Source organism: Nelumbo nucifera, chromosome 8 (genome assembly GCF_055504915.1).
Source record: "Nelumbo nucifera cultivar China Antique chromosome 8, China Antique-T2T, whole genome shotgun sequence".
In the NCBI taxonomy this organism is placed as follows: Eukaryota; Viridiplantae; Streptophyta; class Magnoliopsida; order Proteales; family Nelumbonaceae; genus Nelumbo; species Nelumbo nucifera.
Window position 1 is genome coordinate 53,564,552 of NC_142656.1, and position 14,241 is coordinate 53,578,792.

Genomic DNA, 14,241 nt, shown 5'->3' on the forward strand with positions numbered 1-14,241 from the left:
ATATAAGATTAAGAAACATGGCTTTGTTGGGGAAATGGATTTGGAGACTACCGATGGAACAGGACAGACTTTGGTCTAGAGTGATTGTTAGTATTCATGGATTGGCAGATAACGGCTGGGATGCAGGACTCGACCCTGGGGCTTCTCAGTGTTCTCTTTGGAAAGTTATTCAAGGTATTTTGCATCTTATGCTTCCTTATTTCAAATATGATGTTTACGTTGCAAATAAAGTCTTGATTTGGGAAGATGTATGGGTTGGTGAAAACTCCCTTAGAGATAGATTTCCTTCTATTTACTCCTTGTCTGAAAACAAAAGAAAAGTGATCTCTTCAATGTTTGTTGATAACTCTTGGGATTTGGGCTTGAGAAAAGGTTTAAGGGATTCTGAAATGGGGGTGGTTGATGATTTGATCACTCAGTTAGGGGAAGTCTTTCTTGATCAGTCCTGTAGAGATAGCAGAATTTGGAAACCTTCCCCTTCTGGTTTTTTCAATTGTTCTTCTTTCTATAACATTTTGCTTCAGACCTCTAACCTTGTAGGGAACTTTCCTTCGAAGGAGGTGTGGGGTAGCCCTGTACCCCCTAAAATTCAGGCCTTTTGTTGGGAAGTGGTACTCCAAAAAATCAACACCTTGGATTTATTGCAGAAAAAGAGGCCAAATATGTGCCTCTCCCCCCATGTTTGTTGCCTCTGTTTGGGTTCTGGTGAGACAATTCACATTTACTAATCTCATGTCCCTTTGTGTTCTTTATTTGGTCTTGGTTCTCTTCTCTCTTTGGCTGCAGGTGGACTCCCTCCTCAAGCATGGTGAACCTCTTTGATCCAACTTTTTACAGGCAACCAACGGTTCGTGGAAGGATTATGTGGAGAGCCACTAGAGCTGTTGTATTGTGGTCAGTGTGGAAGGAAAGAAACAATAGGATCTTTAAAGGCAGGTGTAGATCCAAGGAAGAGGTGGAAGGAATAACTACTAAGGTTATCCATTGGTTGAAATCTTGTGATCTTTTTAAGGATTTCTCAGTTGAAGACATTTATAGAAGTTGGGGTATTGTGGCATCTACTACTACTTCCAAAGATATGATACAGGAAGTTTGGTCCCCACCGGCACAACAAAGGGTGAAACTGAACTTTGATGGAAGCTCTATAGATAATCCAGGCCCATCTAGTATAGGAGGTGTTTTCAGAGATAATGAAGGTGTTGAGGGCCCGGGAATAGGATCTCGTCACGGGTCGGTCCACGGGGAAAACCTCCCGTTTTCCCTTGTTCCTTCCTGCTCTTGATGAACCTATCTTGGCGCCTCTGGTGATTTGTCCAAGAGATCACCAACTCTCCTAACTCACTTCTTTAACTGAATATTCGATATCATCATTCAATAATGGTGTTTCCTTAAATAGGAGATTACAAGAGTCCTAATCTTAGGGAGTCTCCTTGCTGAATAGGGAGACTTCCAGTTCTATCTTGCTAAGGATAAGATAAGCTAATCCTAATCTGATAACCTACCAACAAGATAAGATAAGAGCAATAGAATAAGATAAGAACAATAAGATAAGAACAAGCAAGATGATCTAATCTAATCTAGATAAGGTTGTTGTTGCCGAACTGGGTAGGATGAGAATCATTGAATCACTGCTGCTGCTGGCGGTGGGTCAGGTGCCTGTTGCTGCCGGCGGCGATGGTACGTCTTCCCGAGGAATGCGTCCATAACATTACTCCCCTCCTGGACTACGAGCTTGTCCTCAAGCTCGAACTCCGGATATGTGGCGTGGAACTCTGCCAATGGGATCCATGTGGCTCCGGCCGATGGTAAATTACACCATTCCACCAAGACTTCAAGGATTCCACGATTGAAACGAGAGCGGGTGCATGCTTTAGGTTGGGGAACCAGCTTGCCATCTTTCAAGGGTGGCAGGGAGGGGACTTGGTCTGGGGGAACACCCGTAAATGGCTTCAGCAAGGAGATGTGGAAGACATTATGAATCTAGCTGGTCTCTGGCAATTCCAGCTAGTAGACCACACTGCCAATCCGTCGTAGAACCTTGTAGGGCCCATAGAACTTAGGGGCCAGCTTCGAGGCAGCCCGGTGGCGCAAGGAGCGTTGCCGGTAGGGCTGGAGTTTCAACCAAACAAATTGTCCTGGATCGAACGACAGTTCCCGATGGTGCTTGTCATAGTTGAGCTTCATGCAGAGCTGGGCCTGCTGTAGGCGAAGGTGGACGTCGGCTAGGAGGGCGTCGCGTTCTTGTAAGGAGTGATCAATTGCTTCCAAACGAGTAGAACCGGGCTCGTAGGACAGCAAGCGGGGAGGATCCCGGCCATAAACGACGCAAAAGGGAGTCATGCCGAGGGAAGAATGGTAGGCTGTGTTGTAGCAGTACTCGACCCAAGGGAGCCAATCCACCCCTGTCGCGGTTGATCGCCTACAAAACATCGGAGATACATCTCGATTGTGCGGTTGACCACTTCCATCTGATCGTCGGTCTATGGCCAATAAGCTGATGAGTAGGCCAGGGTGGTGCCGTGTAGCCGGAATAACTCCTTCCAGAAGGCACCAGTGAAGACTGGGTCCCTATCGCTGACGATGGATTCTAGTAATCCATGTAAGCGAAAAACATGTGTAAAGAAGGCGAGGGTAACTAAAGTGGCACTGTACGGGTGTGATAGAGGAATGAAGTGGGCGTATTTAGAGAAGCGATCGACTACCACGAAGAGAACTGATTTGCCACCTACCTTGGGTAGTCCCTCAATGAAGTCCATGGAGATGTCGGCCCAGATTTGTGTCGGAATGGAAAGGGGCTGAAAGAGGCCTGTCGGGTGTAGGTTTTCCCATTTATGTTGTTGGCACGTGGAGCAATTCTGGACAAAATCTCGAATAGAAGTCTTCATACCTCGCCAATGGAAATCAGCCCGGACGCAGTGTAGCGTTTTCTGAACGCCTTCATGGGTGGAGTTATGGATGCTGGTGGGAATCAACAGGGAGTCTGGCAGAAGATGGACTCGTCCCTTATATAGTACCAACCCGTCTTGAAGTGACCAATTGGGGTCGGCAGTGCCGGACTAGATCTTCTGGACCAAGAGCGACCACTCTGAGGACTGTGGTGTTGCCTTCTTAATGTCGTCAAACAGAGAGATCCGGGGTTGGGAAATGCTATACAGAGCCATCGTGTCTTCATCTCGCCTAGACAAGGCATCAGCTGCGCGATTTGAGGACCCCGCCTTATGTTCCACCCGGAAGTCGAACCCGAGCAGTTTGCTAACCCAATGCTGCTGAGGGGAAGTGGTGAGACGTTGCTCTAATAGGTATTTGAGGCTGTAATGATCAGTTTTGACGACGAACGACCGCCCCCACAAATATGGCCTCCAGTGCTGGACGGCTCAGGCTAGGCCGATTAGTTCGCGCTCATAGGCTGGAAGCTTCAGATGTCGATCGGTTAGTCTGTGGCTGAAGAAAGCAATCGGGTGCCCTTGCTGCTGTAATACGGCCCCGATACCTACTCCGGCGGCATCGCACTCGACTGTAAATTCGAGGGGGAAATTTGGTAATTGCAAGACTAGGGTGGAAGACAGGGCATTTCTCAGTGTCAAAAAAGCTTCATCGGCTGCATCGTCCCACCGGAAGGAATTTTTCTTTAACAGGTTGGTTAACGGGGCTGCCAACAATCCATAGTTCTGTACAAATTTGCGGTAGTAACCCGTTAATCCGAGGAACCCGCGTAAGGCCTTGGCTGAGTGAGGCTTGGGCCATTCTTTTATAGCCTGAATTTTGGAACTATCAACTGTCACACCCTGCCCATGGATGACGTGGCCGAGATAAAGAACCTGTCGCTCCCCGAAGGAGCACTTGGACCGTTTGAGGAATAATTTGTGTTGGCATAGGAGCTTGAAAACGGTCCGCAGATGGTGTACATGCTCTACCCATGATTTGCTGTAAACAAGGATATCATCAAAGAAAACTAAAACAAATTTGCGCAGATGGGGCTGAAATACCTCGTTCATTAATGACTGAAATGTGGATGGGGCATTGGAGAGTCCGAATGGCATGACTAAAAATTCGAAGTGGCCATGGTGGGTGGGAAAGGCAGTCTTCTTCACGTCGTCGGGAGCCATGCGAACCTGGAAATACCCGGACCCGAGGTCCAACTTAGAGAAATACTAAGCACCATGCAACTCGTCCAGCAGTTCGTCCACAACGGGAATAGGGAACTTATCTTTGATCGTCCGGTCATTGAGTTCTCTATAGTCAACACAGAACCTCCACGTTCCATCCTGCTTCGCCACCAACAGAACCGGCGAAGAGAAGGGGGAGTGACTTTTGCGTATGATTCCTTGGTTCAGCATCTCTGTACACTGTTTTTCTATCTCGTCCTTCTGTAAGTGAGGGTAGCGATAAGGCCGAACAACGACTGGTGCTGAACCCGCCACCAAAGGAATATGATGGTCGCAAGCTCGAGGAGGAGGGAGTCCCTTGGGTTCCTGGAACAGATCTGAAAACTCAGCGAGAAGTTTTTCCATGGTTGCCGGTTCTGTCTGAAGTGCATGGACCTGTGGTGTCTTTTCTTTAACCCTGCAACCGTGCCATGAAACTTGCTTTCCATTTAGGTGGAAAGTCATTGTGAGTGCGCTGAAGTCCCACAAAATCGGGCCTAGGGTAATTAACCACTTGACCCCAAGAACAATATCGAACCCATCCAATGAGAGTACAAATAAATCAGCAAGAAACAATTCAGAATTGACCTGTATCGGCACGTCCTTACAAATTCTTGGACTGTGAACTCTCTCACCATTTGCGACGGCTACCTGTAGTCGCGGTCGGAGTTCCATTGGTAGTTTTAACTGAAGGGCGGCATGTTCACTTATGAAGTTGTGTGTGCTCCCTGAATCGACGAGAATGCGCACCGGTTGACCTGCTATCTGTGCCTGTAACTGCATGGTCTGAGAGGTTTTAATACCGGTGATCGCATGGAGAGAGATCTCTGGCTCGAATATGACGGGTTCTTCTTCATCCTCCTCTTGTTCATCGATGAGGAGGCAAAAAAGCCTCTTGCATCTATGTCCTGCCGAGTAGAGGTCATCACAGTTGAAACATTGGCCTCTCGCTCGGCGTTCTGCCATTTCTGCCCTGGTCAGACGCTTAATGGGTGGAGCGGCCATGTTACTACCTGTACTTGTCATTGGTCTAGAGGCGGTGGTTGTGTGCGATTTCAGTTCCCGGCTGGGAGCAGAAGAGGGGGTCGTTGTTGCTGATCTTGGGGGTACCCATGAGTTTGGTGGACGACCCACATTAAAAATTCTGTGGCTGAGCTGCAGCATGCGCTCGAACGCGCGGGCTAAGTTCATGGCTGTGACCAAATTTGGAGGATTATGCATCTCGACATCCACCCGCAGGGGTTCTGTTAGCCCTGCTGTGAACATATCCACTTGTTGGTCGGGTCGCACGGAGGATGCCCTCGCGAGGAGGGTTTGGAACTGTCGCTGGTATTCAGCCACTGTGCCGGTCTAATTAAGGTTAATCAGCTCGCCCAGGGGGTTGCTGGTCAGTGGGGGTCCGAACCTAAGAAGGCAATAGGACTTAAACTGGGGCCAACTGAGCCCGGGTTCTTCTTGCTCTAACCGATAAAACCAAAGTTGTGCTTCCTCTATTAAGTGAAAGGCGGCTAGACTTACCTTATCCCGGTCATCTGTCCGTTGATTCCGAAAAAACTGCTCGCAACGATACAGCCAGCCTAAGGGGTCTCCGTTGCCGTTGTATGACGGGAATTCCAGCCTGCTGTACTTGGGGATGACTGTGGTTCTTTGGCTAATGGACTGTTGTTCACCGGAAGACTCTGGCAGATCTGCTCGGCGGCCGTTAGCGGCTGTCCCTCCTTTAGAGTTCCCTTCCCTACTAGAAAGGAATAGCTCCATTAGGCGTCACAGCTCCCTCACTTCGTCTTTGATCTCACGGACTTCGGAGCTGGTCTCCACGAGTTGGTGCTCGAGATCGTGGACCCTAGATGGTAGCTGCTCCAGATCTCCCATGACGCCTTGCTCTGATACCAAGTTGTTGAGGGTCCAGGAATAGGATCTCATCACGGGTCAGTCCACGAGGAAAACCTCCTGTTTTCCCTTGTTCCTTCCTGCTCTTGATGAACCTATCTTGGCGCCTCTGGTGATTTGTCCAAGAGATCACCAACTCTCTTAACTCACTTCTTTAACTGAATATTCGATATCCTCATTCAATAATGGTGTCTCCTTAAATAGGAGATTACAAGAGTCTTAATCTTAGGGAGTCTCCTTGCTGAATAGGGAGACTTCCAGTTCTATCTTGCTAAGGATAAGATAAGCTAATCCTAATATGATAATCTACCAACAAGATAAGATAAAAGCAATAGAATAAGATAAGAACAAGCAAGATGATCTAATCTAATCTAGATAAGGCTGCTGTTGTCGAACTGGGTAGGATGAAAATCATTGAATCACTGTTGCTACTGGCGGTGGGTTAGGTGCCTGTTGCTGCCGGTGGCGATGGTACGTCTTCCCGAGGAATGCGTCCATAACAGAAGGCAAGATAATGGCTTTGTTTTCAGGTCCAATAGGAGTTGGAGATTCCTTAAGAGCAGAAATCTTGGCACTACATCAAGGTGTAAAACTGGCCAAACAGTTGGGGCTACAAGAGATTGAGATAGAGGGAGACTCCAAGTTGGTAATTGGGTGGATGCAATCAGGGCAGCTGGGAATTTGGCAATATAGACAGCTGATAAGGGAAATTCTTAGCATAACAAGGGAGGTGGGTGTTTGGTTCAACTGGGTAAGGAGATCAGCAAATGGTTTTATTGACACCCTAGCAAAACAAGGGACTGTAAGGGAGAGTCTTTTTTGGGCAGTGCTGTAATGTTTGATGTTTATTGGATCAACCTTTTCTAATAAGGGTTGAATTCTGTATTTCAGGTTAATTTATCTCTAATGAAAGTTATCGTTTCTGATAAAAAAAAATCTCAGATATATGCTATCGGATCGGATTCAGATATACCCTGATTCGAATATAATCCGATCTGTTTGCATCCCTACTCATATTGGATTGGACCAAATCCGGTCCAATTGAGACACCTATTTGGAATCACTAGATCAATCCATAAAAAATGTTCTCTATTAATTATGAAAAACAGTAACATAACAAAGACACAAACTAAAAGAGACAAGATGATGTCTTTCAAAAAAAAAAAGAACAGAAAATGTGATAGAGCCAAACTGGACTGCTTTCACATAAAGAAACTCAAGGATTAAAGGAAAACAGAGAAAAAAATATAGAAAAAATTGCCACCCGATCTGATCCAATAGACTTTGGTTTTGCTGTTGGAAATTGCAGAATGCAGACGTGTTTTACCAAAATCCTGGATTGGCCTTGGTTGAACAGTCTGTCCGTTGGACAGATCGTTGGACAATTGGTTTATGTCCACTCTGATCCGATAAAGGAATGGACCTTTTTAAGTTTGGACCAGTCCACTCCATTATGACTCATTGGACCGTCCAGTCTGTTTGAATTGGGTATGGATCAGATCAGGTTCAATCCAAATCCGGTCCATTTCTAGATCCTAATATCAATTCAACTAGCAGATTATATGAGATAACTCATGATCAGAACTGTCATTTTTATGTTTTAATACTTCCAAACATATAAAGGGACCACTTACAGCTCTACAAGATGGGCAGCGTCGGTAGATCCGGTTGTTTTCTGCTTTGACGTTGGTCTTCTGTCCATTGCAAAAACTGCAAAGCAACCACCCCTTTCCTCCACAAGGTTCACATATAATTCCAATGTCCTCCTTCCAGAACTAATATAATTAGGTTAGCATAGGTGGAGGATAATATAACAGATAAAGCAAATGATATAGAACCAACAGAAAAAAGTGGAACACTAGAAGCTCAGAAACTTCTGAAGGAGGTTATACAGCATTGTCTAACATCAATAAAGATATAAGCAATTTACTGCTTATGAATATATGTATAATTAAGTGCGCCACACAGAAGGGATAACCTATGCAGTGATGGAAGACCTCACCACAACCTCCAAAATGCTTTTTCATTTTATGCACAAAGAAACTTGAGGGAGAAATAATTGAACGACTTCCAACAGATTGAGGTCAGAAGATAACCCTCCTAATCAACTATACTTTGGTTTCCTCTGATGAAATCCAAAAAGCAATCTCATTAAGCTCTAAAGTTGTTCAGACCAAGATATTTGGCATCTTATCTCACAATCCAATATTTCCTATTTTAATTTATTCACAACTTTGGTTTCATACGCTCATACCCAAAAATGTGAAAGAAGTACTGGGTACAGGATACCAAATAGATACTTATTCTTCTTTATCTTGAAACTAGAAAATACAAAAACATACCTAGAAATCTAGAACATTATGTTTGGGGATCAACATGCTGGATGAGATGCATGTATCAAAATTCGTGTGCACCAATGGGGCAAATATTGTTTTTAATATCATTTTTTATTTTCAAGCATCATAGATCAAAAACTAGTAGGATTGGAGACCCAGAGATAATTCAATACAACAACTTTTGTCACCTTGGTTCAAAAATCCATAACAAGAGAGATTAAGGTAGATTCACCATTTCACCCATAGAATTAGAGTAGGATGAGAAAAATGGAAGGTGCATTTGGAGTACTTTGTCATAAGAGAATACCACTTAGGCTAAAAAAATGAGTGTAGCAGAACTGTGAATGTTGAGATCGATGAGTGAGGAAAGTAGAAAAGATGTCATCAGAAATAAGCATTTGAAGGAACATGGGAATAGATCCAATGTTGATGAAATGAGGAAAAGTAGACTAAAGTAGCATGGTTGCATTCAAAGAAGAGCATCTACCGAACCAGTGGGAAGAATTGATCTGTTACAAGTTGAATGGTCTAAAAGAGGTAGAGGCAAACTAAAAAAAAGGCATGGAGTAAAGTAGTGAAAAATGATTTAAGGGCCCATAATTTAACAATGGAGAATAGCACTGAATAGAGCAGAATGATGGAATAGGACTCGTGGCTAACCCTGTATAGTTGGGAATTGAGACAAGGCTTAATTGAGTTAACTTGTGTCCAGTATAGCTTGAAAACCATTAGCACTGAAAACTGTAAAAGAATTTAGATGAATTCTCAGTTTACATTAGTCTTCTTTTCAAATATCTTAACCAGCTCCACAATGATTTAGAGAGTTTATGAACAATTAAAGAGATTGTGAAATATGAGCCAGGAAGCACGTAATAATTGCTTAAATCCAACACTCCAAACATTAACTAATAGTGGTGGGTGGAATGATCTCTATCAAGCCGGAAGCTGACCACAAGACCCCAAACTTGCAGGACATTTCTAAACTTCCTGCAGGATAGGAAATAGTCCCTCGCACAGAGATCCATATTTCAGAATGGTATGCTTCAGTTACAAAGCTAAGCTTGAAGCTAACCAGAAAAAGAGGCACTCCCTTTGCATTCTATCAAGTACATATGATCTATACAAAAGAATCTTCCTTCTTAATTAAGATAACAAAAATAGTATAACAATAACCAGATACTCAACCAATAAGGCAGAAGATGCACATTCAGACAGACCCAATGATGAATAACTTCTTATGGCAGATATCAGAAAGCCATATAAGCACTACAGAGTTGTATCAATGCAACTAAGCCTTCGTGGCTGTGTAAATTGAGTTTGTTCATAAATTGAACCAGGTCCCAATGTTAGACAGTAAAAAAATAGTGAATTTAGGTTGTGGGAATCTTCCCATTTGATCCAAAATGGATCCAAGACAATGTCTCTTGTCAGAACAATTGAGGATTGACGAACTTATTGAAACTTTTACCTGTTCTTGTGTTTGTTGGAGGGGTTTGCAGCGCACTGGCCTTAACGAACGCCTTCTTATTGGAGAAGAGAATGATGATGGCAGCTTATGTGAAAAATTGAGCCTTGTGGATGTCATTGAGATCGCCATTATAGTTCAAGAATTGCAGAGAGAGAAACAAACTCTCCCTCACAAGATTTTCTCGAGTGGATATGTTAAGAGAAGAAACCTCCAAAACAGCACCTATTTTTTATTTAAATAACGAAAATGCCATCCACGGACGTCCACAACACTTCTTAGCTGGGCCATGGGCCATGGGCTACATATCCACCAATGGCGGAGTTTTACAGCCACCAACATGGAAAGCAGCCTCCCTGGCGCACGTTAGTCTCATACCATCCGATCTTGCAGAAAATGAGAAACCTGTAACCTCTCTCATTTTAAACCTTTTGCCTCACCCACTTTCCTCTTCTCCGCCGCATGGTTCCCTACTCACAACCCCCGTCGTCGCCGGTCTGACACACCCCACAGTCGGGGTCTTACACTCGACCGAAAAAAGCTGACTCACTACTAATGAAAAGCATAATCTCCGTCTTCTTCTTTTTCTTCTCTTTCTCACTCGTCGTCGTCTCCTCTCGGCGGCCTATCTCCTCCGATCCATGCAACCCTAGAAACCTGCCGGACCCAAGAACCCTCCGACTGGATCAGGTAACCGTCCTGATCAACGGCTACTCCGAATCACGGCTCCATCTCCTCCATTCGATCGCCATCACGTACTCCTCCAGTCCCTCCGTCGCCGCCGTATTCATTCTCTGGGGCAACCCCACCACCTCACACAGAATCTTAACCCAACTAAACGAAAACCTCACTTCCTCCTATCTCGGCGGCGCACCGATCTCCATACTTCGCCAATCCTCCGACAGTCTCAACGCGCGATTCCTCCCGAGACCGTCCTGGATCACAACGCGCGCCGTCGCGATCTGCGACGACGACGTGGAGATCGATTCCGAATCGGTCGAGTTCGCGTTCAACGTGTGGAGGTCTCATCGAAACCGCCTGGTCGGATTCTTCGCGAGATCGCACGATCTCGATCTGGTGTCGCGTACGTGGATCTACACCGTCCATCCGGACAAGTACTCGATCCTGCTGACCAAGTTCATGATGCTGAACACGGACTATCTCTACAGGTACAGCTGTGGGGCCCACGTGAAGGAGATGAGGGAGGTGGTGGATCGGATGAAGAACTGCGAGGATATATTGATGAATTTCGTGGTGGCGGACGAGTCGGGTTCGGGGCCGGTTTTGGTGGGAGCGAGGAAGGTGAGGGACTGGGGGGACGCGCGTAACGATGACGAAGGGAGGGGAGTGAGGGATGTGGGGTTGAGCAGCAGGAGAGGGGAGCATAGGAAGAGGAGGGGAGAGTGCATACGAGAGTTTCATAGGATTATGGGGAGAATGCCGCTGCGGTATAGCTATGGGAAGGCAGTTAATTCGGTTGGTGAACAGGGGCTCTGTGAGAAAGGAGGGAAGTTGGTGTTTTGTGATGAACAAATCCTCGTTTGAACTTTGAATGACAAAAGAAAAACGATTAGGAAGTGTATAATGGTTGCAATAATTATGTAACAAAAACCCTAATTTGATTATCTAGCCAAATGGGTTTGGTAAGGAAATGTCATGTCATTAAATCAAAATAAAAAAAAATTGTAATTGTTTTTTGAGTTGATTTGAATGGAATTAGTCTAAGGCTAAGGTTAAGGACTATCAACAAAAAAAAATATAAAAAAAATAATCATAGGATAATTCTTAGGGGGTGTTATTTTTTTGGATTTTGAGATGGGGAAAGTTGGTCAATCGGATTTTGTTTCCCATTATCAAGAATACTAAATTCATTTTTCGGATTAATGTGGGGATCAGGAAAAGTTTATTTGTCTAGGTGTCTATGATCCATCTACTACATAGGTAAATAAATTTTCTACCTAAAAGAAAAGTTGATAAGATTTGAATGAAACAAAAATGACCCTTTTAATAATGGATTTTTTATAATTAAAATGGTCATTACCTTGTTCATCTGAGAATGGGTAAATGCACTTACCCAGGAAAAACTTATTTAGGTAATTGTATTTATCTGTGTAAGTAATTTACCAAAAAACAAACAGGGCCTTAGGTCAATTACACATTCACCTGTTTCAAACTTTGCTTTCCTACACCCCCAATCGCATCAGTTAATAAGGTTAATTGTGAAAGTGAAACTACCAAATTATCCCTTCAAAATTTTATGGGCTAATAGTAGACTTGTTCATGGGCCGAGTGGCCTGACGGGCTGAGCCGAGCCGATCCGGCCCCGCCCGGCCCCCGGACGGGCTTGAACAGGTATATGGGCCCATGGGCTTAACCTCGACCAAAAAGCCCAGCCGGCAATAAATTCGAGTCGGGCTCAGGATTTGCCAAAATAGGCTGGCCTGACCTATAATTAAACCTAAATACCCTAGTCGAATACCTCTCTTTTTTTCACCTCTTTCCCTTATTTTTCAGTCGAACCCTTCTTCTCCACATCCTCTTTCCCTTCTTTATATTCTTTTTTTTAATGTAAATAAATTTTGAATTTATATTCTTATTTTAATGTAAATAAAATTTGATTTATATTGATTATCGAATAGGGAAAAATTCTAAATTTTTTATTAGGTCGAGCTTCGGGCTCGGGCTTCAAGCTTTTTATCAGGGTCGGGGCTCGGGCCCAAGTTGTAGGCTCGTTGGTCGGACCGGGCTCGGGCTTGGGCCTAACATATTTCCATTAATGAAGAGTAAAAGCCCGGCCCGGCCCATGAATAGGTCTAGCTAACTGCAATCATAGTATTTGAAGATCAACCGACTATTCAAGGCATTGAAGATGAACATGAACCACTCATTTAGTATCTCTTCCATACGAGGTGTTAGTAGACCTGTTCATGGGCCGGGCCGGGCTTTTACTCTTCATTAATGGAAATATGTTAGGCCCAAGCTTGAGCCCGGCCCGACCAACGGGCCTACAACTTGGGCCCGAGCCCGAGCCCGGCCCGACCAATGGGCCTACAACTTGGGCCCGAGCCTGGCCTTGATAAAAAGCTCGAAGCCCGAGACCGAGCTTGAAGCCCGACCTAATAAAAAAAATTAGAATTTTTCCCTATTCAATAATCAATATAAATCAGAATTTATTTACATTAAAAAAAGAATATAAATCAAAATTTATTTACATTAAAAACATAATATAAAGAAGGGAAAGAGGATGTGGAGAAGAAGGGTTCGGTTGGAAAAATAAGGAAAAGAGGTGAAAAAAAGAGGGGTATTTGACAAGGGGTTTTAGGTTTAATTATAGGTTGGGCCGGGCCGGGCTATTTTGGAAAATCCCGAGCCCGGCTCGAATTTATTGCGGGTCGGGCTTTTTGGCCCGAGGTTAAGCCCATGGGCCCATATACCTGTTCAAGCCCGTTCGGGGGCCAGGCCGGGCCGGGCCGGCCCATGAACAGGTCTAGGTGTTAGTCAACCCCATTGAATTGAAAAAAACATGCAAAGTATAGTATTATTTTGAGCTATTCTCCACATTGGCCTCACACTCTTGAATGAAAATTTAAAGAGGTATGGTCAATTTAGCAATATTAAAGAGTGGGTTCGCCTATCAAGAGACAAGAAACATTGGTTTACTTTGAATAGAAAGCACAAAAAAGGCAATTTAACCTTGGATGAAAATAAAAACAAAAACAACAAAGAAGGCTTGAAAAGAAAAGAAAGTTACATTATTTACCGAAAATAAAGAAAAAAAAAAGAAATCCAATTTAATAGCCCTCTCGTATATTTTATGCATATGAATTTCTAACGTAAATTTCTTATTTTCGTAATGCAAAATAGGTGTGATCATTTCAGCCCAGCCCGCACAAGCCCAACCTAGAAATTCCGAGCTTGGGCCTAGGTTTTGTGTTTAGGCCCGGCCTGGGCCCAGGCCCGCATATATTTAAACTTACACATTTTTTTATATAATGTATGCATATGTATACATGTTATTTTATATTATATTATATATTTTATATATAAATATTATAACATAACATGTATAATTTATATTTATATGTAATATTTTATATTTATATGCATATATGTTATTTTACATATATGCATATGTATGCATGTTATGTCATTTAATATATATATATATATATATATGAGTGACATTGACCTGGAATTAAGCCCAGCCCAGCCTAGGCCCTTATGGACCTGGGCTAGGGCTTATGTTTCAGGCCCGAAATCCCAGGCCGGGCATGATCACCCCTATGCAAAACTTGTTATTAAGTTAAATCAAGAACTCAATTACCACATTGATTGATTACAAGTATTACAAGTATAAAATTGAGATAAAGTATGAGTTCTCTTATTTTCTTATTTATAATTGTGT

At 43.8% G+C, this 14,241-nt stretch overlaps 1 protein-coding gene across 1 annotated transcript; it reads left to right on the top strand.

Moving 5' to 3' along the window:
- Window positions 1–9,969: 9,969 nt before the first annotated feature.
- On the top strand, window positions 9,970–11,541 carry LOC104601605 (Nucleotide-diphospho-sugar transferases superfamily protein). The gene has a single exon (XM_010265001.3). The coding sequence runs from the start codon at window positions 10,392–10,394 to the stop codon at window positions 11,379–11,381; it is 990 nt and encodes a 329-aa protein (XP_010263303.1). The 5' UTR covers window positions 9,970–10,391; the 3' UTR covers window positions 11,382–11,541.
- The last annotated feature ends 2,700 nt before the right edge of the window (window positions 11,542–14,241 follow it).